The following is a 23,547-nucleotide window of genomic DNA, read 5'->3' as shown; positions in this document are numbered from 1 at the left end:
TGCTGTCTCCTGAGTGCTGGAATTTAAAGGCCATCACACTTAGCCAATCTTATGTCTAAAAAAATCAATTCATTGTTTAGCCGAAGCAGTTTAAGCACTATTTGGTAAGTCTGACAGATATAAAATAAGATAGTATCTTGGGGTTTAGGGCCACAAGGTCAGGATCCCACACAACTTTCAGACAGCGTTACTAAACACTGAGTACATTATTAATCTTAATTGTCTTAAGGGGAAAAACCACTTTTTTTTTCTTTTTTTCTTTTTTTTCATTTTCTTTTCCCTAAGAATGAAAACAAGGCTAAGGACGTGAGTCAGTTATGTGTGTCTGCCTTACATGTATGAGGTGCTGGGTGTGGTCCACAGCACTACAGATAAAACTGTTGACATGTGTCTTGTGTAGTGCCTCAGACACACTAAGCCTGTGACTTGCCTGCACACAGTATCAAGTTACAGGTGTCTCTTAGACCCACACCTTGTGTTTAATCCTCTTGTCCCAGTGGCCATATATGTATAGAAATAGCTAGGAGAGCTGTATTTTATTTTAACTAGGTCTGAAAAATGTTGCAAGCCACATTTTTTTTTCTGGATGGACAGGTAACTCAATTTAGAGATTATAAGTACTATGTGGTTTTTAAAGGCTAAAGTATCCAATTTCTAAAATTGCTCACTGCATTGGTGTTCCTTCTATTCTTTAAGGTTAAATGCTTTTCCAGTATTTGACAGGTAATCCTCACGTCCCTGGTAACCTGTTTGAACCTGCTCTTTTAAATATATGTATCTTCCAGAATCACTTTCCATTACGTTCTTGTGAAACTTAGAGTCAGATTGTATAACTCAGCTATGACAACTTCTTTATAGGCCCCAAATGGGTACTCAGATGCTCAGATGTCATGGTCACCCTATTCTCTTCCAAAGTAGCTCTCTACCTCTCCGCCTCTACATTTTGAATCTCAGCAACAACAAAATGTCAGCTTGGTTGCTTCAAGCTCTGGGGCACACGGTCAGCTACCTTTTAGAGAAGATAATTCCTTTCATTTTCCCAGGACTTTGTCCACTTCAGTTTTCAAAGTCCTGTGTTCTGGGAAATCCCTAAATCTTGGGTAGACCAGTAACTACTAGAGAATTCCTCTTGACTCTTCCCTTCCTAAGGTTGAGCACAGAAGAAAAAAATTTGCCCCTCCCCAGAGTATAGCTGTGGATGCTCAGTCCTTGCTTATACCTCCAAGACCCGCGGAGTCCAGTCAGTGTTTAATTACCTACCTCAGCTTTAAACACAAAAAAGGAAAAAATCCCCAACATAACTGTCCACTGTAGTCAGATTTTAACTTCTGTGTGCTCACCATAACTTTCCAAACTGCATGTGCATTCCTAGGTGGAGGGGTTTTGTTTCTGTGGTGCTGGGCATGAACCCAAGGCCTGTGGATTTGAGGCAGACGTTCAACACAATCCCTACCTTTTTTGTTTTTGGGTTTTTTGTTTGTTTTTTTTTGAGGCAGCCTCGCTGTGTAACCCGTTCTGGCCTGAACTCTAAATTGTCCTGCTTCAGCTCCCCAAGTTGTCCTTCAACCTCCATACGTGCTTTGGTGTGTATGCCTATTTATGTGACTGCCTATAAATACTTTTAAAGTTGGTGACAGCCCTAGTAGATCATACCTGTAATACTAGCAGTTGGTAGGTGAGCGTGAGAGAATGGCCTTCTGCTCTAGGCCACCGTCAGCTGCATAGTTCCAGCTATGCTGAGCTGCAGAGTAAGACCCTACCTCAAAAAGGAAAAAAAAAAAAGCAAAAGCGTAAACCCAACCAATTTCTTAGAGGCTTTGAGTTTTTTTCAGTGTATTCAGTAACATATGGGACATAGATCATTTTCCTTGTTTCTCTTTTGGATAATATCCCTCTCTCAAAAATAAAGCAAAAGAAAACAAAAAACAAAAGGGAGAAAAATTAAAAGGAAACATAAAAATTGAGACTTTCTGAGAAGTAGTTTGTACCGTGCATCTTTGTTGTCTTCGAACCCCTTCTGTAGAACAGAGAGAGTGTGTGAGAGCTCTTCAGCTAGAAGACAGAGGAGCCCTTTGAAGGGTGAAGGCTTCTAAGTGGTTCGGAATTGCCTTTGTCATCTAGGAAGTTAAGGCACAACCTCATGAATGTCATTTTTCTCCTTTGTTGTAAGCCTTCTATGACTTACCTATGACCAGTAGCTCTCAAACTTTAGGGTCTTTTTTTTTTTAGGCTGTCATATAGACAGGTTGTCTAGGCCGGCTTTGAACAGTTATAGCCAGGGCTGATTTTGATGTACTGATATTCCTGCTTTCACCTCTTGAGTACTGGGATTACAGGCGTGCATCACTACTGCATCTTTATGTGGGGAAAGGGATCAATTTAGGGCTTTGTATGTGCTAGGCAAGGACACTGCAAATGGAGCTATGTCACCAACTTGAGAATTTGAAGAGTTCTTTTGGTGTGTGTGGGGATGTGTTGTAGGGGTATTGTTTGGTTTCGTTCTGGAGATTAAACACAGAACCTTGTAAGTGATAGATAGGCTACCCACTTTACCACCGAGTTATATTCTCAGCACTTAGTGTGTCTGTCTACATGTGCACGCGTAGATGGATGCACATGTAGGTGTATGTGGAGGCCAGAAGGTCAGGTGTGTCTTCTTCAATCACTCCTTTTTATTTTCCAAGACAGCATCCCTCACTGAGCCTGGAGCTCACCAGTTGTGCTTCCTCAGCACAAGGGTGGGTTACAGGTGCACACAGCCACGCTTGGTGTGGTGGCTTGCATTTGTAATTCTAGCACTAAGGAGGCTGAGGAAGGAGGATAGATAGCCATAAAATTGAGACCTGCCTAGGCTATAGAGGGAGACCTTGTTTCAATCAGTGCAGCACACTGGTTATGTAAGTGTTATTCTTGGTTCTTGTTTTGTTTTTTGTTTTTTTTTAGATTGATTTATTTTATGTATGTATGCTGCCTGCATATATGTCTGTGAATCACGTGTGTGCCTGGTGCTTGTAGAGGTCAGAAGAAGGTGTTAGGTCCCCTGGAGCTGGAATTAAGGATGGCTGTGGATTCCACCTGTGTGCTGGGAATCGAATCCAGGTCCTTGGCAAAAGCGATAAATTCTCTAAAGTGCTGAGCCAGTGCTCTAGCCCCTTCTCCTTTTATGACTTCTTACTTTATGACTATGAGTGTTTAGCACACGTGTGAGTATGGATCACACGTATTCCTGGTGCCTGAGGCGTTGGATACTCTGAAACCGAAATTACAGGTGGTTGTGAGCTACTTGGTATGACTGCTGGGAATCAAATCACAATTCTCTAAAAGAAAAAAAATCAGTGTTCTTAACCACTGAGCCATTGTCTCTCTAGCCACCCCACCCCCACCCTTGCTGTTTTGTTTAAGACAGGGTCTTACTATGTAATCCTGGCTGTCCTAGAACTCATCTGTAGACCAGACTGGCCTCGAACTCACAGAGATCCACCTGCTTCTGCCTCCCAAGTGCTGGGGTGAAATGCATGATCACTATCATGCCTGGCTCTTCCTTGTCAGTTTTTACGAATTCTTTGAGAGTTGTTTTCAATGTTTTGACCATATTCGCGCCTCTTTTTCTCTTTCTTCTGGGTGTGTGCATATGTGAGAGACAAGGTCTCAGTATGTAGCCCTGACTGACCGAAGATGTTTACTGCCCAGGAATTATATTTTATTTTTGTTTTTTGACGAGTAAACATTAGACTACAGAGTCTCAGTCTGACTGTGTTGCCAAGTTCTAACGTTGAGCTACTTCCAGATCCTTTATCCCCACCTTATTAAGTGCTGGAATTATGGGAGTTTGCCACTATCCCCTACTTGGCCAGAGGTTTCTTTATTTTTAAATCCAGAGCCACAGCAAGAAATATATTTTATTTGAACAAGTATTTGTATTAACTATGTTTGTACAAATTTGAGGCAAGCTTTATGACATAATACCCATTTTCTGGTATTTTGTATTTTCTTCCATTGCGGGGGTGGAGTGGGGGTTGGGGGGAAGGAGGGAAGTTGCACACATGCCATGGTACATGTGTGGAGATCAGAGCACAACTTATAGCAGTCAGTTCTCTTCTTTGATGATATGGGTCACAGGGATTGAACTCAAGTCTCAGACTTCCACTGCTGCCTGATTTCAAGCTATTTCTTTGAGCAGCCAATTACTTTAGCTGTGATCTGAGTTTCCCAGTTTTTACTTTGTCACCACATTTGGAAAAGGAGGCTAAATTTGTATGTATTTTACCAAGCAGAATTTACAATAAATTTGGGTTGCAAGGCAATTTTCTTGGCAGGGCTGGGAAAGCTGTCTTCCTAGACTAGGCTCTTTGTCTTTATTTTATTTAATTTTATTTAATTTTTAATATTGATCCCCACCCTTTTATTTTCCTGGATGAAGCATTAAGGACAGGAGGTTTTTGTCCTTGAAAGATCAGTGTGTTGAAACTAGATAGGTAGCTAATAAAGCTATATCGGCTGAGGTAAAGGCAGGCAGATCTCTTGAGTTTGAGGCCAGCCTAGTCTACAAAGTTCCAAGACAGCCAGTGTTACACAGAAAAAGCCTGTCATGAAAAAACAAATAACAAAAAAATTGTATTACATTTCCTGAGAGAGGTGCCTGCCACAGTAAGTATGTGTGGAGGTTCTCTGCATCTACCCCGTGGCTCCTCAGACTTGGCAGAAAGTGCCTTTATCCACTGAGCCTCTCACAAGCATCTTCTGTTTTTTCTTTTCTTTTCTTTTCTTTTCTTTTCTTTTCCTTTTCTTTTCTTTTCTTTTCTTTTCTTTTCTTTTCTTTTCTTTTCTTTTCTTTTCTTTCTTTCTTTCTTTCTTTCTTTCTTTCTTTCTTTCTTTCTTTCTTTCTTTCTTTTTTCATTTCTTCCAAAGAGGCATTTTTCTGATGAGAATAAATGAGGATAGATATTCTGTTACAGAATTCTGAAAGTTCTAGCTAATACAGTAAAACAAGAGACAGTAAGAATTATCATTTCAGGAAGCTTGCTACTATTGATATAAAATCCAAGAAAACCAACCCAACATCTATTAAAACCAGTGAATTCAAACCCAAAGTCAGTAGTAGATTGTCTAATATGCATGAAGCTCAAGTAGCACCACCCCCCAGAAAAATAAAAAAATAAACAAACTTTGCATATAAAGACCCTGAACCGTGTATTTTTTCTGTTTGTAGAATAACTGACTCAAACATTAATGGAAGTCAACATGACGGTATATGCCTGTTACTCCACACTAGAGAGGTGGAGACCAAAGGATCATGAGCTCAAGGCTAGTCGTGGCTATGTAATAAGTTCAAGGCTAGCCTAGGGTTCTTGACAGCTTGCTTTAAACAACAACAAAAATAAATGTAAGAAAATCTAATTTATTATTAATTGAAATCTTTAAAAACATGTAGATTCCATTTAAAAATGTAAACTGAAATAAGACTAAGGGAAAAGACAGAAATCTACTGAACATGTGCATCTCAGGACTGCTGTGGTGGCACACATGGGTGGTCCCAGCAGCAGTCAGGATACCTTTGCTGCATAGTGATCATGTGTGTTGCCGACTACAAGAGTAGGAGTAGGATTCACTATTGAATCATGCTTTACCCATTTGTCTTAGTCAGGGTTTCTATTCCTGCACAAACATCATGACCAAGAGCAAGTTGGGGAGGAAAGGGTTACACTTCCACATTGCTGTTCATCACCAAAGGATGTCAGGACTGGAACTCAAGCAGGTCAGGAAGCAGGAGCTGATGCAGAAGCCATGAAGGGATGTTCTTTACTGGCTTGCTTCCTCTGGCTTGCTCAGCCTGCTCTCTTATAGAACCCAAGACTACCAGCCCAGAGATGGCACCACCTACAAGGGGACCTTCCCCCTTGATCACTAATTGAGAAAATGCCTTGCAGCTGGATCTCGTGGAGGCATTTCCCCAACTGAAGCTCCTTTCTCTGTGATAACTCCAGCCTGTGTCAAGTTGACACAAAACTAGCCAGTACACCATCCTATTTGAAAATGATTTCATAGCAACTTTATGACATAAATATTTTAGACAAAGATAAATTTAAGTGCTAAACTACAGATTTTATTACTGCTCGCTTGCTCTTCCTTCGTTCCCTCCTTCCTTCCTTCCTATGTTTTTTGAAGCATGGTCTCTCTACATAGTCCTTGTTATCTTGGAACTCAGAGATCTGTCAACCTCTGCCTCTAATTCTCAGATTAAACGCCTGGACCACGACCTACCACACGTGGTTTATTCCTGCTTTATAGCAGCCAAGGGAGAGGATCCTGATTGTACCTTAGTGATATCAAGTTGCTTAGAAGAAACACTTATTTTAGTATTAAGAACAAAGGAAAATTTTGTCATGGGTCTCAGAAAGAGCATAACAGGTAGCATAGAGAATGATCATTTAACAACTTAAGAAAACTGCATCCCATCTTACAAATGGGTTTCCACAGAATAATTAGATACATGCATATGTGCTGTATGATAAGGAGCATGGTCATGACAGTGGCTAGGTAGGCCAGGATGCTATCCAGAGAGTCAGCTTGAGAAAAGATACATCTTAGAAATATTGTGGTTGTTAGCTAATGTGTCCTACTGTGCTGGTAAATGTTTGATCAACTTTACACAAGCTAAAGTAATCTGGGAAGAGAGGAGACCCTCACTTGGAAAAAAATTGGGGGCTGTAGAAATGGCTCAGTAGTTAGGAGTACCAACTGCTCTTCCAGAGAACCCACCATATGGCAGGTTGTAACCATCTATAACTCCAGTCTCAGGGGCTTTGACATGCCTTTTGGCTTTCTTTTTTTTTTTTTAAAGGTTTATTTACTTATGTTTTGTATATGAATACACTGTAGCTATACGGATGGTTATGAGCCACCATGTGGTTGCTGGAATTTGAACTCAGGACCTCTGGAAGAGCAGTCAGTGCTCTTAACCGCCGAGCCATCTCTCCAGCCCCGCCTTTTGGCTTTCATAGGCACCAGACATGCATGTGGTACATAGTTGTACATACATACATACATACATACATACATACATACATACATAATTATACATATAGGCAAAACAAAAACAATCTCTAGCCAGCTGTGGTAGTGCACAACTTTAATCCCAGCACTGGGGAGGCAAAGGCAGGTAGATCTCTGTGAGTTCTAGGCTAGCCCAATCTACACAGTGAGTTTCAGAACAGCCAGAGCTTCACGGAAAGACCTTGTCTCAAAAAACCAAAAACAAAAGCCTCCATCAGGTTAGCTGGTAGGCAAGTCTGTAGGTCATTTTCTTGACTGATAATTCTGTGGGAGGGTATAGCCCTGAGTGGGCAGTACCAGCACTGGGCCTTGCAGGAGATATAAAGAGAAAGCTAGGAAGCTCCATCATGCCATGGTCTCTGCTTCAGTTCCCACCTCCAGAATGCTGCTTAGTTTCTGCCCTGACTTCTCACAGTGATGGACTGTGATGTGGAAGTAAAGCCAAATAAACTCTTTTCTCCGACAACAAAACACACACTAATAAAGTGTCCTAGTCACTAGTCTATTGCAGGGGGTGGGGGTTCATCTATGGTCATCATGGCAGAGAGCATGGTGGCAGGCAGGCAGGCATGGTGCTGGAGAAGTAGCTGAGAGCTCGTATCTGATGTTCAAGTTACAGGCAGAGAGGTAGTGACAGACTAGACCTGGCATGAGCTTTTGAAACCTGCTGCAGTGACACCACCTCCAAGGCCACACCTCTGAGTCTTTCCTAAACAGTTCCAATAACTGGGGACCAGCCATTCAATGACTGAGTCTTTGGGAGCAATTCTCATTCAAACCATTGTATATAGCAACCAAATTATATTTTTTAAATTTCCTAATGCTAGGAATTGAACATAGAGTTTTACAGATCTCTCTACTACTGAACTATATTTCCAGCCCTATTTTATATTTTTAAAAGTTATTTGTGGTGCTTTAGATTGTACCCAGAGCCTCATGCATGCTGACTAGGCAAATAAATGCTCTACCACTGAGCTGTACCCGCAGCCCTAAAATGGTATTAATGTGTTTCATTTGTTTTTGCTACAGGTGAGGATCCCATTTAAACGCTGTGAAAGCTATCAGGTATGGGATACAATCTGCCACAGTCCCTAAAGATACCAGACCAAAGGCAAGAGATAACACTGAGGCTGATGATGAAGATAATTTAATGTGGATTCCTTCCAACTCAGTAAGTGCTTGGAGAAAGGTAGTCTGTGTGTGGCTGTCCTTGGCACGTATGCTTCAGTAATGTACTCATGGAGTTGGCCACCATTGATCAAGTTGTGGCAGCTTTATGAGCTGAGTGAGACTTTTGACTAGAAGGCTCTTGGGTCTAAAAAGGCAGTGACAATGGGCAGGACCCATTAAGGTTTCCCTTGAGACTTGATCTGATGTATCTCAGAAAGGGTGATCAAGATTCCCTTGGTTCAGGGGCTGGGGATGTAGCTCATTTGGTAGAGTGCTTGCCTAGCATGTAGAGCCTTGATTTAATCATGATCACATAAACTGAGTGTGGTGGCGAATTCCTCTTGGAAAGTAGAGGTAGGAGGAGCTTGGGCGCCTAGAGACCTTATCTCAAAAATATAAAACAAACAAAAAAATACTTCCACATTTCTATATCATACAATAACTTTCAATTTTATGTGCATGGTTTTCTTGCTTGCATGGTATGTCTTTGTACCACATGCTTGCTTGGTGCCCAAAGAGGCCAGAAGAAGGCATCAGATTGAACGACTGAGTTACAGCTGGTTGTAAGCCTTCATGTGGGTACTAGGAATGGAAGCCAGGTCCTCTGGAAGAACAACCAGTGCTTTTAACTTCTGAGCCTTCTCTTAGAAGCCACCCTGGAATAGGAGAGGTGGCACAGCCAGTAAAGTCACTTGTAAGCAAAGCCTGATGACCTGAAGTCTCTGCTTAATTCCCATAGTAGAATGAGAGAACCAACTCCTGCCAAGGTGTCCTGTCTTTCCCTCACATACTGTGGCATACGTGAGCCACACATGCACACACATAGTAAATAAATAAATGTAATTTTACACAAGTTCTTTAAATGACAAAATCTAGTGGTCTGAGTTAAATGCCTAGAACCCACAGAAAGGGAAAAGGGAAAAACTGGCTGCCCTGTTGTCCTCCACCTCCACATGCGCTGTGGCCTCATGCACGGCCTCACACACTTCATATGCACACATACACAATAACACCTGTCAAAAGTAAAAGTAGGAAAAAGGAATCTGGTATACTTAAATACGTGGGCATATATGCCATGCTCAGAAGGATTTCGCCATGAGAGTGCCATGATAATACCCTCAACCGCTGCATAGATCTAAAAACCAAGAAAATAACACAGCCAGCCTTCTCAAAAATAATTTTGAGTCTTCCAGGTGTTTTGTTTAATAAGGAAACAGTTACACGGACAGGGTCAAGAGTACCTAGCACTGCGGTGATTGTTTCCTGTGACCCTGTCCATTCAGTGTGTACCCCCATACCCATTTTATTGTGTTCTGTTGCTTGTATACATGTCTCCTCCCTATGGGAAATGCTATAGAACTGACATGTTTTACCATCAACTAGAAGCCTGGTAGCCTTTGCCAACCTGTAGAACTTATTTCAGAAATGTACCTTCTCAGGTCTGGAGACATAGCTCACCAGTTAAAGGGACCTGGGTTTAATTTTCAGCACCCACATGGTGGCTCACAACCTTGTGTGAGTCCAGTCCCAGGGTACCTGAAGCTTCTATTGACCTTTTTGGATTCTTGCACACCCCTGGTGCACAGGCATACACTCAGACACGCATACACACCCAAGTAAGTTTTGGGGTTTTTTATTTGTTCCCTTCTTAACTTTTCAGTGAGTAATTTCCCCAGCGTCAGTTGGACACGGGGAAATGGTATAGACTGGAAGAATGTACCAGAAGTTCTGCATCTGCCTATTTGCTCCTTTCTTAGATTCAACTCCTGAAAATTTAAAACTGAGTTTTAATGTGTCTGGCTAATATTAATTTTCTCTATATTTTTTTAAAGGGCTGTTTTGATGCTTGGAAGCTATTGTTTCAGCTACTAAGATGGTAATAAATCTTTGCCTCCCACAGTTCAGACCAAGAATTCACTGCAACAAGGTAAGCCAAACAAATCCATACACATATACTTTTCCCCATTTCCTGGCTTGTATACTCTCCCCCTTAGGTCCCACTAGGCAGCATTTGGACAATTACTGGCCAGTCCCCAAGAATCACAGTACTGTCACTCTGTGACGTGTTTGTGAAGACCATTCAGCTGTGCCCTGTCCTCTCAGCCAAGCAGTGTCAAGCAGCATCACTGTACCCAGTAGGCGCACAGCAGATGAATCACTCAGGAGCGCTCTTCCCTCCCTCTCCTGCCGCCCCTTCCCCTTTCCTCTCTGTTTTTGTTGTTTTGTTGTTGACTTGTTTTTGTTTTGTTTTTAAGATTCATATGCTTTTTCCAGGTGTTGTGGGTGCATACCTTTAATCTTAGCAGGCAGGAGGCAGAGAGGCAGGAGAATCTCTGTGAGTTCAAGGCCAGCCAGGTGCTGGAAACGGAAAACTGGGTCCTCTCTGAAAGATCATTGAATGCTCTTAAGCACTAGACAGTCCTCCAGACCTGGTTTTTGGTTTTTTGTTTTTTTTTTCTTTTTTTTAAAAGACAGAGTCTCTTGCTGACCTGCAGAACCCAGTCTGACCTATACTATAAATCACTATGTAACCAAGGACGACTTTGAACGGACCCTTCTTCCTCACCCTCCAGTGTGGGGACTCACCAGTGTGAAGCTCACACAGTATCATGGACTGTCATTTTTGGTTTGTTTTTGCTTGTTTGAGTCAAGGATCTCATGTAACCCTGACTATTCTCTAACTTGCTATGTAGCATCAGATGATTTTTACCTGGGTAGTGGTGGGTTTATGCCTTGAATCCCATAGTCCCAGAACTAGGGAGGCAGAGGCAGGCAGACCTCTGAGCTTGTCGTGTCTGCCTAGGCTACATAATGAGTAGGACAACCAGGACTACACAGAGAGACCCTGTCTCAAAAATCCAAAGAGAAATGAAGAAAGAAAGTAAAGAAAAAAAAAAAAAAAAGAAGGGCTGGAGAGATGGCTCAGTGGTTAAGAGCACTGACTTCTCTTCCAGAGGTCCTGAGTTCAATTCCCAGCAAACATCTGTAATGGGTTCTGACGCCCTCTTCTGGTGTGTCTGAAGACAGCGACAGTGTACTCACATATATAAAATAAATAAATCTTTAAAAAGAAAAAGAAAAGAAAAAAGATCTTGAATTCCCAGTCCTTCTGCTTTATCAAGTGCTGGGATATAGATATGCACCATGGTGCCTTGCTTTTTGCTCGTATTTCTAATAATGGGCCATGCTTGGGGATATTTACCCTCAGTCTTTGACATGATATTGAATGCCTCCAAAAACTTGGGGCAATTCAGTTTAACAGATAAAATTTAAAAATTGTGGACAGTGGTGGCGCACACCCTTAATCCCAGCACTTGGGAGGCAGAGGCAGGTGGATTTCTGAGTTTGAGGCCAGCCTGGTCTACAGAGTGAGTTCCAGGACAGCCAGGACTACACAGAGAAACCTTGTCTTGAAAAAACAAACAACAACAACAGCAACAACAACAAAAATTAAGATTTTAAAGTTTTCTTTAAAATCAAGTTTTACAGGGTTGGAAAGATGGCTCAGTAGTTAAGAGTGCTGACCATTCTTCCAGAGGACACAGATGCAGTTTTTCTGGAATTTCAGTTCCAGGGCATCTGACACCCTTCCCTGGCCTCTATGGGCACGGCATGCATGTAGTGCACAAACTTTCAAGCAGGAGAACTATCAATATACATAAAATAAAAATCAATATTAAAAAGAGTATTTGTGTAAGTGACAAGTTTTGAAAGCAAGTTGTCTTCATTTGGGTCAGTGTATCTCCTGTTTGTCATTACATCTAGGTGTCAGCTGATGGTTATGAAGTAGAAAATCTCATCTCTGAAGACCTCATAAAGAGAAGCCATGGCTTTAGGACAGAGTATTTCATTAGACCTCCAGTCTATGTGACAGTTTCCTTTCCCTTTAATGTGGAAATCTGTAGGGTTAACATAGATCTCACAACTGGGGGATGTCAGAATGTCTCTGGCCTGGAATTATATACATCTGCCTTATCTAGCAGAGTCTCTCAGGATGCCCAGGACTGCTGGACTACAGGCCCGGTGGAGACATCTGTCCCAGACAAGGAGGCCTTCACCTTGGTCGGCAAAGTCTTACTGAAAAACCAGAACCATGTGGTGTTCAGCCACAGGGGCTTCAAGGCCAGGCCACCTTTTAGCCCGATGGAAGTCACTCTCCTCTCTCCTGCTGTGGTATCCCAGGAACTCTGGAATAAAGGGGCTCTTTCCCTTAGTCATGTGGCCCACCTCAAGATCGGCATCACCCATGTGACAGGCAGTGGCATCTCTTGCATTAAGCGTTTAGAGGTGTGGGGTCAGCCAGCCAGGACCTGCTCTCAGGAGGTGATAAATAGTGTCTTGTTGACAGCCTCAGAAAGCCTGCCTCAGGACTTGGATCTGCATGCTCCAGCCTTGCCCATGGAGAGTGACTATGACCCTGGGGGTCAGTCTGAGGGCCAGCAGTCTCCCTGTACCTTACAGGACATGTCTGAGGTGGAAAGTGATGTTCCAGAGGAGTTCCTGGATCCTATCACCCTGGAGATCATGCCATGCCCCATGCTGCTGCCCTCAGGCAAGGTCATTGACCAGAGCACTCTGGAGAAGTGTAACCTCAGTGAAGCTGCTTGGGGCCGAGTGCCCAGTGACCCTTTCACAGGGCTAGCCTTTACTGCACAGTCCCAGCCCCTCCCTCATCCTTCCCTGAAGGCCCGGATCGACCGGTTCCTACTCCAGCACTCTATTTCAGGCTGCCGCCTGCTTGGGAGAGCACAGACTCCATCAGCAATGACCCCTTCTGTCATTACCCTGCCCTCAAGGAAAAGGAAGACAGAGCAGGCTGAACACAGCTCACACTACAGCCTTGGCATGAGTGCGTCTTCCTCTGCCACAAGCCCTTTATTCTCACCTACTACCTCAGAGCCAACTGCCAAGAAGATGAAAGCCGCCAGTGAGCTCGGCCTGACAGACATGGACTGTTCAGCAGGTAAGTCACTCTTGTGTGGTCAGGCTGTCTTCCCTGCCCTTCCTGCTGACACGATGCCACGGCCCTTGGCGGGATGCTTCTGTAGATTAGATGTAGGAGGCTGGAGACCATGCCTCTGCCTTCTCATTTTTGTAGGGAATCTCAGTTTTTTGTTTTAAGATTTATTTATATATTTTATGAATATGAGTGATTAGTCTGCATGTACACCTACACATCAGAAGAGGGCATCAGATCCCATTATATATACTTGTGAGCTGCCATGTGGGTGCTGGGAATTGAACCCAGGACCTCTGGAAGAACGGCCAGTGCTCTAAACCTTTGAGCCATCTCTTGAGCCCCAAGGCATCTCAGATTTGTCTTTGGCCCCTAGATAACCTGGAAGCCCCAAAGGATTATGTGTGTTCTCTTATTATTCTGAGATTTCTTTTTTTTTTTTTAAATTGTTTGCTTGTTTGTCTGTTTAGAAAGAAGGCTTCACTCTGTAGCTCAGGATAAAGCCCACTGTGTAGTCTTGACTCGTGTTGAACTGTGTTGAGCCTCCTGTCACACCTGACTGTTCCTGAGTTCTGTCACCATGTTTTGTGATCGACCATCTTATTGGTGAACTCCCCGCTTTGAGTTCCTTTTGTGCTTTCTGGCAAGAGCAATGCTTTTTCCTGCCCTGAAGCCTCCATTCAGACTTGCTGGGAGGAGAAACAATAGGTTCCTTAAAGCAGACCATGTCATCTTGTATCTGGATGCCTTTGGAGTACTATGTCTTGTCTTCCCAGAGGAGATGGAAGGAAGTGCATTGTGGGTCCCCCTGCCTCACTTATCCACGGGAAGACACAACACACAAGAAAGTGGAAAGTATGAGGCTGGAGGTCTGCCCACCTCTCAGGAAGAAAACATGGTTGGTAAATGTGAGAGTGAGTTAGTTGTACTGTTGCTGAGTATGAGGTTTCAGCTGCCTGGCTTCCTGCCTCTTCCTGGTGACATCACAGGGACTCCCTGGATTGGTATCCCCACCACCATGTGAACAGAGCAGCCCTTGGCTTGCTTTGGAAATGTCTGGCAAATCCTCAGAACCCATAAGGAAGACAATAACTAACCCTGGAGGCTGCGCTCTGACCTCCACGCACATGAGCATGACACATGAGCACACACACAATGACAACAACAAAAGTGGAAAGCAGTTAAGAAAAACTTGTAAGGAATCCAACTGGCAACCAGAAGGAAGATGAAAGGAAGAGTGTGTTTTGCTCTCTCTGGTGGTACACACCTGTAACCCTGGTGCTGAGGAGGCAGATGCCATGTAACTTTTTATGTGGCCAGCAGGCTCAAGGCATCTGCCTCTCACCACCAGGGTTACAGGTGTGCTCCACTGCGCCTGGGGCTGTGGCACAGAGTCCCGGAAATGACCTCAGGTCCTCATGCCTTTGCTGCAGCTACTTCACTCACAGCCAGTGAGTAGCACTTGAGCCTCTTTTTTTTTTTTAATTTTATTTTAATTTTATTTTTTATCAGAAAGGTATGGTAGCAAATGTGTGTAATTCCAGCATTTAAATCTGAGAGGCCAGAGACTGAAGAATCAACATGAGTTGAGACCATCTTGAGCTACATAGTGATAACCTTATCTCAAAGAAACCAAGAGGAAAACAGGAGGGAAGGCAGCTGAGGCAGAGGATAGAGTATGATAGGGGCTATCCAGAGCTGGTATCTGCTTGTCTCATCATTTCCTTGGCCAGCAGGAAGGCCTTGTGAACTGTAACACAGGGGCTTGGAGTGTGGCTGAGCAAGTGGTAGAGTGACTATCTAGAAGACACAAGTTCCAGGCTATATCCAGAGTACCACAAAATAAATGAAGGAAGAAAGGAGGTAGATGCAGTTCAGCTTGAAGCCTCAAGATGGCTCTGTCCTGCACAACACTTTGTCGAGGGAGCTGCGAGAGAAGCCCAGAGCTTCTGCATCAGAGATGGGAAGGAGATGTCAGGGCTCCCAGGACTTGACTCCCTCGTTCTGTCATTACCATCCTGGGGACATTATACTTACGTGTCTGAAATTGAAAGGGTCATTTTCTGCCTCTAAGGACTTGTGGCAATTTCTCTTTTGCTGAGTCTTCCTGGATATTATGGTGTGTGTATCTCTCTACAGGTCCAGTGTCCCATGAGCAGAAGCTGTCGCAAAGTCTGGAAATTGCCCTGACTTCCACCCTTGGCTCCATGCCTTCCTTCACTGCCCGGCTCACCAAAGGGCAGCTCCAGCTGGGCACAAGAGGGAGCAGTGCTTGCAGGAGGCCAGCCTCCAGCTCCGGTAATCCCCAGGGCCTCTAACATCTGCCTGTTCGGGATGCTGAATCTAGTCTCTTCAGGACCATGGGCCTGCGCAGCCAGCTCCTTTACTGCGGTGCCCACTCTCTTTTGTCTTCTCCAGAGGAGGTGAAGGGCTGCCTGGGGCTCCTCCTGAGCCAGCCCTTTAGTTAGCCCTGTCATTCTGTGGGCTCTGGCCTGCCTACCTTTGCTACAGGGTTTTGTTTTGATTATTTTGACATGGGGTCTTTGCTGTCCTTGAACTTTCCAGTTCCCAAGTGCTGGGATTACAGAGGTACCCGCCACACCTGGCTGCAGTGAACTGCATAGTTCTCTCCTGGCACACTCATTTTCCTTTTCTGTTTCCTAACCTTCCCCTCATCTGATGTTTGGATATTTTATGTGCATGTGAAGAAAGGTTGAGGTTTCAGATGTCATCTTCTGCCCTTCTTGGCAACATTTTTATCATTGTACTAGAAAAGCACAACAGTAATTACTGAGACACAGCCTCCTCTCCCCTGCCCAAAATAATAATAACCAGCCGGGCATAGTGGCGCAGGCCTTTAATCCCAGCACTTGGGAGGCAGAGGCAGGCGGATTTCTGAGTTTGAGGCCAGCCTGATCTACAGAGTGACTTCCAGGACAGCCAGAGCTACACAGAGAAACCCTGTCTCGAAAAAAGAGAAAAAAAAAAGAGGAAAAAAAAAAAAAAAAAAAAAAAAAAAAAAAAAAAAAAAAAAAAAACAACAACAACCTAGGATTGTATTGTGTGGCAGATACAAAGTGGGGGACTGACTTGGTTTCTTTCCTCCCCCTTTTTTTTCCATTTTATTTTATATGTATGGTTGTTTTAGCTGCATGTATGTCTGTGTACCATGTCTGTGCCTGATAGAGTTCAGAAGAAAGGATCAGATATCCTGAAACTGGAGTTACAGGTAGTTGTGAGCCACCATGTAGGTGCTGGGAACCAAACCCAGGTCCTTTGCAAGAACAGCCAGTGAGCTTTAATCATTGAGCCATCTCTCCAGTTACATTTCCCTTCCCCACGCCCTTATAAAACAAAGGACAAGGTGAAGCCTGGTGAGACTTATGGGCAGGCACTTGACTCCCCCTGCTGCTGCAAAGTCTGTCCTCCTGTTGTCATCTGGGTTTTCATTTCATTCCTGCCTACTCGATTATTTCTTCCTAACTATTTCCAAGAATGTGTCTTTTAAAGTGCCCAGTGGAATGAGGCTTGTGGCTGCTTGTCCACTCAGCATCCAGGGATGTGATTGGCCAGCCTTTCCTGCCTTCAGCCATTTCTTCTCACTTTCCATTGTGAGAATCTCTCCCAGTGAGAGCCCTAATTTAATACTGCCCATTTGGCTCCTGCTTCTCCTCAGAACTCAGGCCCCACCCTCCTTGACAGTGTCTGAGACCCTCTCTCTCATTGGCATCTCCAGCACCTACTCTAACTCTGAACTGTGCTGTCTGCCTTTCAGAGCTCTCCTTCCCAGTACTCCCTCAGCCCATGTTGATACAGAGCCTTGTCTACACTTGTCAGACCTTCAACATGGAAGTAGTCAGTTTGTCCTTCAGTGTCCTCTCTCTAACAACATTCATTATCAGATCCTTCTTGCACACATGTGGAGGCCGTGACAACGTTAAGAAGTTGGTTCTCCCCACTGTGGATTCCAGGATGGAACTCAGATCATCAGGCTGAGCCTTCTCTTCAGCCCCTTTTGTGCTTTTCTTTGCTGTGGTTCTGAGAGACACCCTGGTACCAGCTCTGCACCCTTTCCCAGCCCATGCAACACTCTTGTTAGCTCCCATAGCTACTTTGCTCACCATCCCCATTGTCCACAGCCTCATTGTCCTTACTGAGTCAGATTCTTTTACAATTATAGATCACAGTGTTCCACTTAAGATCCACATGGCATGAGTCAGAGCCCCACTGTACCGTATCTCCTTTCTTCTTTATCATACCACCATCTCTGCTTATTTATTTATTTAGCTTTAATGATCTTTGTTTTTGTCTCTGAAATTGTTCAAGGCTTTAGATCTCTGAGACCTATTAATGGGGTTTCCTGTTGGTGCTAAAGGCAGTTGGAGCCTTTTGTGTATTTCTCTGTGTAGCCTTGGCTGTGCTCTGTATATCAGGCTGGCCTCGAACTTACAAAGATCACCTTGTCTTTGCTTCCCAAGTGCTAAGATTACAGGAACACACCACCACTGCTCAGCCCGTGTATGTTTCTGTGCTGTGCCAGGTATGTACTTCAGTTGATAGAGTGCTTGCCTACCATGTACAAAGCCCTAGGCTCAGTGTCCAGCACCACTTAACCTAGACTTGATACTTTGTGTCTATAAGCCCAGCACTTGGTACAGGCATTAAAATTAACCTGAAATACTTAGACCCAGTGTCAAAGAGAGAGGAGAGAGGAGAGAGAGAGAGAGAGAGAGAGAGAGAGAGAGAGAGAGAGAGAGAGAGAGAGAGATCCATTCCTGCAGTCCTAGTCCTGATGGAGACCCTGCTGTTTACAGGTGACCCTGCTCCCCTGTGCAGTCTCTATGCTGGATGCTTCTGAGGTCATCCATATGACAAGAATTCATTTTTTATCAGCCTTTTTTTTTTTTTTTTGAGACAGGGTCTCTCTTAGTTTTACTGCTGTGAACAGACACTTTGACCAGACAACATTTAATTGAGGCAGGCGTACAGGTTCAGAGGTTCAGTCCATTAATTATCATCAAGGTGAGAGCATGGCAGTGTCCAGGCAGACATGGTGCAGGAGGAGCTGAGACTTCTACATCTCATTCCAAAGGCAGACAGAAGACTGCCTTCCAGGCAGCTAGGATGAGGGTTTTTTGTTTGTTTGTTTGTTGTTTTGGTTTTGTTTTTGTTTTTTGAGGCAGGGTTTCTCTGTATAGCCCTGGCTGTCCTGGAACTCACTTTGTAGACCAGCTGGCCTCAAACTCAGAAATCCACCTGTCTCTGCCTCCCGAGTGCTGGATTAAAGGCATGTGCCACTACGCCCAGCTTAGGATGAGGGTCTTAAAGCCTACAATCACAATGACACACTTCCTCCAACAAGGCCACACCTCCTAGTAGTGCCACTCCCTGGACCAAGCATATTCAAAGCATCACAGGTCTCACTATGAACCCTAAGTTGGCTTCAGACTTGCAGTGATTTTTTCTGCCTCAGCTTCCCATGTGCTAGGATGATTGATATGTCCTATCTTACTACATCGCTCTAGATACTATGTTATTTGCTATGTACTCCTTGAATTTAAAGGCAGTTCTCCTACTTCTGCCTACTTACCCATTCCCAAAGAACCCTTGGAAACTTGTAGACTAACACCCTGATGTATGCAGAGGCAAACAGGAGACCCTGTGTCAAGGTTGAAGGGCCTGGACCAACAGTTGAGGTTGTCCTCTGACTTACACACTCCAACCAAGGTACACATATACCAGGACTCACATACAAAGATTTAAAAGATCAGCATAGGCTGGAATGATGGGTCGGTGGTTAAGAGTGCTCGTTCTTGCAGGGAACCTGGGTTCAGTTGCCAGCATCTGGGTGATGGTTCACACCTGTCTATACACCCAGTTCCAGATGATCTGATAATCTTTCTGCCTTCTGTGGGCACCAGGCACACACAGTACAATGACATATATGCAGGCAAAACATAAACATAAACATAAAACCAAATATTTTTAAAGAAAGCAGGGCTGGAGTTAAGAGTTCCCAAGGCAGGAGTAGGCTTGCAGCTGTAGTCCTAAGCCTACAAGGGGCTGAGGCAAGATGATCCTAAGTTCAGGATCAACCTGAAAAAAGACAAAAACAAGGAATTTTTACAAAGTGTGACAACTTGGGGATCCCCCAAGTCACTGGGGAGTGAGCTTTGAAAACAGGCCAGTCTGATCTCTGTATTTCCTAGAGTTGAGGAGAAAGAACAGCTTTTTTCAAACTAAAAGGAAGAGCGAGCCACAGGGGTCTGGGGACCAGAGCTGCCCTCACTTAGAGGCCTTGAGGAAATCTTACCATAAATCCTGTAGTGGGGCAGGGCGGGGGGTGCCCAAGGCCAGGGCAGTTCAAGGGATCAAGGGGTTAGAAGGCAGCCACTGAAAAATAGAGGTTGCCCCTCTGAGGATCCCCCTGCCCCGACCATTCTGACTGTCCTGCGTGTTGGCCCACATCTGCTTTATACTTCCTCACAGCTTCTCTTGGCAGAGGAAACCTGTGCCTTGTGCTGGCTCTGGTGGGGGAGACCAGGGGACAGGCCTCTTCTTCTTCTTTTTTTTTTTTTAAGATTCATTTATTTATTATATCAAAGTACACTGTAGCTGTTTTCAGACACAGCAGAAGAGGGCATCAGATCCCATTACAGATGGTTGTGAGCTACCATGAGGTTGCTGGGATTTGAACTCAGAATCTCTGGAAGCAATCTGTGCTCTTAACTGCTGAGCCAACTCTCCAGCTCTTGCTCTGGCCCGTTCGCTCTGGCCCTGTTTGCTATAGCTGTCTTCAGACACCCCAGAAGAGGGCATCAGATCTCATTATGGATGGTTGTGAGCCACCATGTGGTTGCTGGGATTTGAACTCAAGACCTTTGGAAGAGTGGTCAGTGCTCTTAACCACTGAGCCATCTCCCCCCGCACCCCCAAAAGTCAATTCTTTTTTTTTCTTTGTTTTTTTTAATTTTTAATATTTTTTTATTACATATTTTCCTCAATTACATTTCCAATGCTATCCCAAAAGTCCCCCGTACCCCCCCCACACTTCCCTACCCACCCATTCCCATTCTTTTGGCCCTGGCATTCCCCTATATTGGGGCATATAAAGTTTGCAAGTCCAATGGGCCTCTCTTTCCAGTGATGGCCGACTAGGCCATCTTTNGATACATATGCAGCTAGAGACAAGAGCTCCGGGGTACTGGTTAGTTCATCATGTTGTTCCAACTATAGGGTTGCAGATCCCTTTAGCTCCTTGGGTACTTTCTCTGGCTTCTCCATTGGGAGCCCTGTGATACATCCAATAGCTGACTGTGAGCATCCACTCCTGTGTTTGCTAGGCCCCGGCATAGTCTCACAAGAGACAGCTATATTTGGGTCCTTTCAGCAAAATCTTGCTAGTGTATGCAATGGTGTCAGCGTTTGGAAGCTGATTATGGGATGGATCCCTGAATATGGCAGTCTCTAGATGGTCCATCCTTTCATCACAGCTCCAAACTTTGTCTCTGTACCTCCTTCCACCAAAAGTCAATTCTTAAACATTCATGCACAGCACCAAGATAGAGATAAAGAAGTTCCAGCTCAGCCGGGCGTGGTGGCCACGCCTTTAATCCCAGAGGCAGAGGCAGGCGGATTTCTGAGTTCGAGACCAGCCTGGTCTACAGAGTGAGTTCCAGGACAGCCAGGGCTACACAGAGAAACCCTGTCTCGAACCCACCCCCCCGCCCCCAAAAAAAAGAAGTTCCAGCTCCCAGGAACACAGCTTGCACTGAGGAACAACTTCACCTAACCCTACCTCATTTTTCTGATTCACTAGAGCATCCAAGGAGTGTTTCTGGCCCAGAGTGTGCCTCCTGCAAACAAGCATTTTCTTCCTACTCCACAAATGAGCCTGTGTACCAACTGCCCTGTGGTCACCTTCTGTGCCGACCCTGCCTGAGTGAGAAGCAACGTTCCCAGCCCATGATGTGCACAGCCTGTCGACAGCCAGTCACCAGCCAGGATGTGCTCCGGGTCCATTTCTGAGTGATGAACCTCAACTGGAGAAGCCTCATTTTGGGGGAGACCTGAAGGTGGAGGAAGCAAGAACAGGACCCCAGTGCCTCTGTTTTCTCTTGGGCTTGAATACCTCATGGTGTGTTATGGAGACTGGGTAGGGACATCCCACTCCTGCTTAGGCAACAACAGGATAATAAAGCCATAGGGCTGGGCTGGGGAAGACATCCCTACTCTCCCTGGCCCACCTTGTCACTCCCAACCAGAGCCAGCCCTCACTGGTCAGGAGCACTCCCCTGTGCCCATGTTATCTGCATACAACCTTCTAATGGAGCTTTGTGGATGGAGCTCAATAGACTGACTTGGGACCTCACACAGCCTTCTCTGCCTCGCAGTCACTCAGAAGTGGACCATGGTAGGGGCTGTTAAGCACATGAGTTAGCCATGTGTACCCCCACCTCTGCAGATACTTGCAGCCTTAATAAAGTGACAGTTGACATTCAACAAGGATTCCTCCTGGCACACAGAACAGGACAGCCATATCTAGTTGCTGCTACCAGATAAGCAAGGGTTCAGATGTCTTTAGTGTGGGTGTGCCAGTGCCAAGGGAGGGCGAGCAGCTTCCATCAGGCCAGGTGCCAGAGTATGTCTGGCTGCTCCTGGAGCCACTCTCCAAGGGAGAGGATCCATGTTCCATATGTAACCCACGGCAGGAAAACACTTGCTTATAGAAAAGGCTTTTAACAAATTCTGTATGTGTGCAGGCACGTGTGTGCCCTGGTACACCTATGGAAGTCAGTGTTCCAGGGGTCAGCTCACTCTTCCAACTATGTGGCTCCCAAAACCTTAGGTCATCAGCAGTGTGGCAGTCTCCTTTACCCTCTGAACCACCTCCTCAGATCCCATAGGCTGCATTTTTTTTCCTTCCAAAATTAAACAGTATGGAGCCCCAAAGAAATTGATTGCCTATAACTCTGTTGGCTTGACAGAGCTTCCAGCCAGTAGAAGGATACCTGCACAGGTCCTCACGCTTTCCCGTTCCCTTCCAGGCATGACCTGCTCTGTCTTTGAGATAAATCACAGCCCCTTGAGCTACATGTTGTCTCCCCTGGTTGCCCAGGACTCAGTCCTGAGAGAGAATCAGCTTTCAGAGTTCCCAGGAGATGTCTCCATAGAGGTAGCCAGTACGGGAATGCCACCTCCTTCCTCCTACATGCCACCAGTGCCTGTTGTGCTTCAGCCTTTGTATGAGACACCAGGATCTGCATGGACAGGCCACTTGCACTGCCTGGTGGCTCCAGTACACCCCACTCTATGCCTGCGCCTCCCTTCTAAGTGGTGTGTTCTTAGCCCATGCACCTACAGAGGTCTTGCTTTGGGGGTTGGCACCTACCCATAACCTGTCATGGACTCTGGAGTAACCCACTTCCCACTCAGCCTTTACATCTTGATGTGAGTACCAGGAGCCATCCCTGTCGTCGTCCCCCCCCAAGAGCCCCCAGGCTGCTGCCCCTCAGCAGCTCTACCAGAGATGCCTGGCCTACTCTGCTGGAAAACTAGGTCTGGGAGGCCCTGGGATGAGCTGGAGTCCAGGATGGGGGGAACCACTCCCACACCGTAAATGTGATTAAGTTTTCCCTTAAAGATCTGACCCCCGCCTCCATGGAAGTGCTCTTTTCCTTCATCCACTACCAGAATTGTAATCTTCCCTAAAATACATGAGCTGGGTGTGATGTAAGTTTGTAAATCCAAACATCTAAAGAACTGCTGTGAGTTCAAGGTCAGCCTGGGCCACATAGCAAACTCTTGTCTCAAAGACACTGAAATAAAAATATATTTGGCCCAGTGGACATTTATTTCTCATTAGAAACTGGGCCTGAGGCCAGGCACAAAATAGTTTCCATGTTCAACACCATCTACCAAGAATATGCAGCTTCAACTTTGCCTTCCAGAGATGACATGTCCTCTGCCTGTTAATGGAGTCATATACTCAATGAAGGCACAAAACTGAAGACCCGTGGTGTTGTGAGAACAGAAGGTGGGTGGCAGCTCCGGGCTCTGGGTCTTCATCCCCCCTAAGTTAACAGGTGAGGCCTGGTCAGCTGCCTGATGGGGCCAAGGCTCTGACCCTCAGCCAATCCCTGAGCTGGTGGAAAGGAGGCTCTGTCGAGTTAGTCCTGGAGGTAGAAGAAATAGAAGAACCAGATAGCCAGGAAGAAGATCAGCAGCTGCTCGCTGTTCACGGAGAAGCCACGCTCCCTGCAGGCCGTCACCTGGGTCCTGCAGCCGCTAAGTCTGGGGACTGAGTAGGATTGTCTAGCCTTAGACTTGCTTTTCCTACAGTTCTCCATCTTGAGGCTGCTCAGCTG

At 45.1% G+C, this 23,547-nt stretch overlaps 1 protein-coding gene across 3 annotated transcripts in view; it reads left to right on the top strand.

Annotated features, from left to right (window-relative positions):
* Positions 1 to 23,028, top strand: part of Ubox5 (U-box domain containing 5) — a 40,340-nt gene extending 17,312 nt beyond the window's left edge. For 2 of the 3 annotated variants that reach the window (XM_021152707.1, XM_029474099.1), the window contains 5 exons: positions 8,083 to 8,224; positions 10,056 to 10,150; positions 11,989 to 13,186; positions 15,320 to 15,478; positions 21,000 to 23,028. In XM_021152707.1, coding sequence (XP_021008366.1) covers positions 10,097 to 10,150; positions 11,989 to 13,186; positions 15,320 to 15,478; positions 21,000 to 21,208 — 1,620 coding nt within the window. In that variant the 5' untranslated portion in view covers positions 8,083 to 8,224; positions 10,056 to 10,096 and the 3' untranslated portion in view covers positions 21,209 to 23,028. The remainder of the gene's footprint in view (positions 1 to 8,082; positions 8,225 to 10,055; positions 10,151 to 11,988; positions 13,187 to 15,319; positions 15,479 to 20,999) is intronic. The other variant, XM_029474100.1, reaches the window with a different exon arrangement.
* The last annotated feature ends 519 nt before the right edge of the window (positions 23,029 to 23,547 follow it).

The sequence above is a fragment of the Mus caroli genome, chromosome 2 (assembly GCF_900094665.2).
Source record: "Mus caroli chromosome 2, CAROLI_EIJ_v1.1, whole genome shotgun sequence".
NCBI lineage: Eukaryota > Metazoa > Chordata > Mammalia > Rodentia > Muridae > Mus > Mus caroli.
Note: the sequence above shows the minus strand (reverse complement) of the source record. Positions and strands in the feature narration are given on the sequence as shown.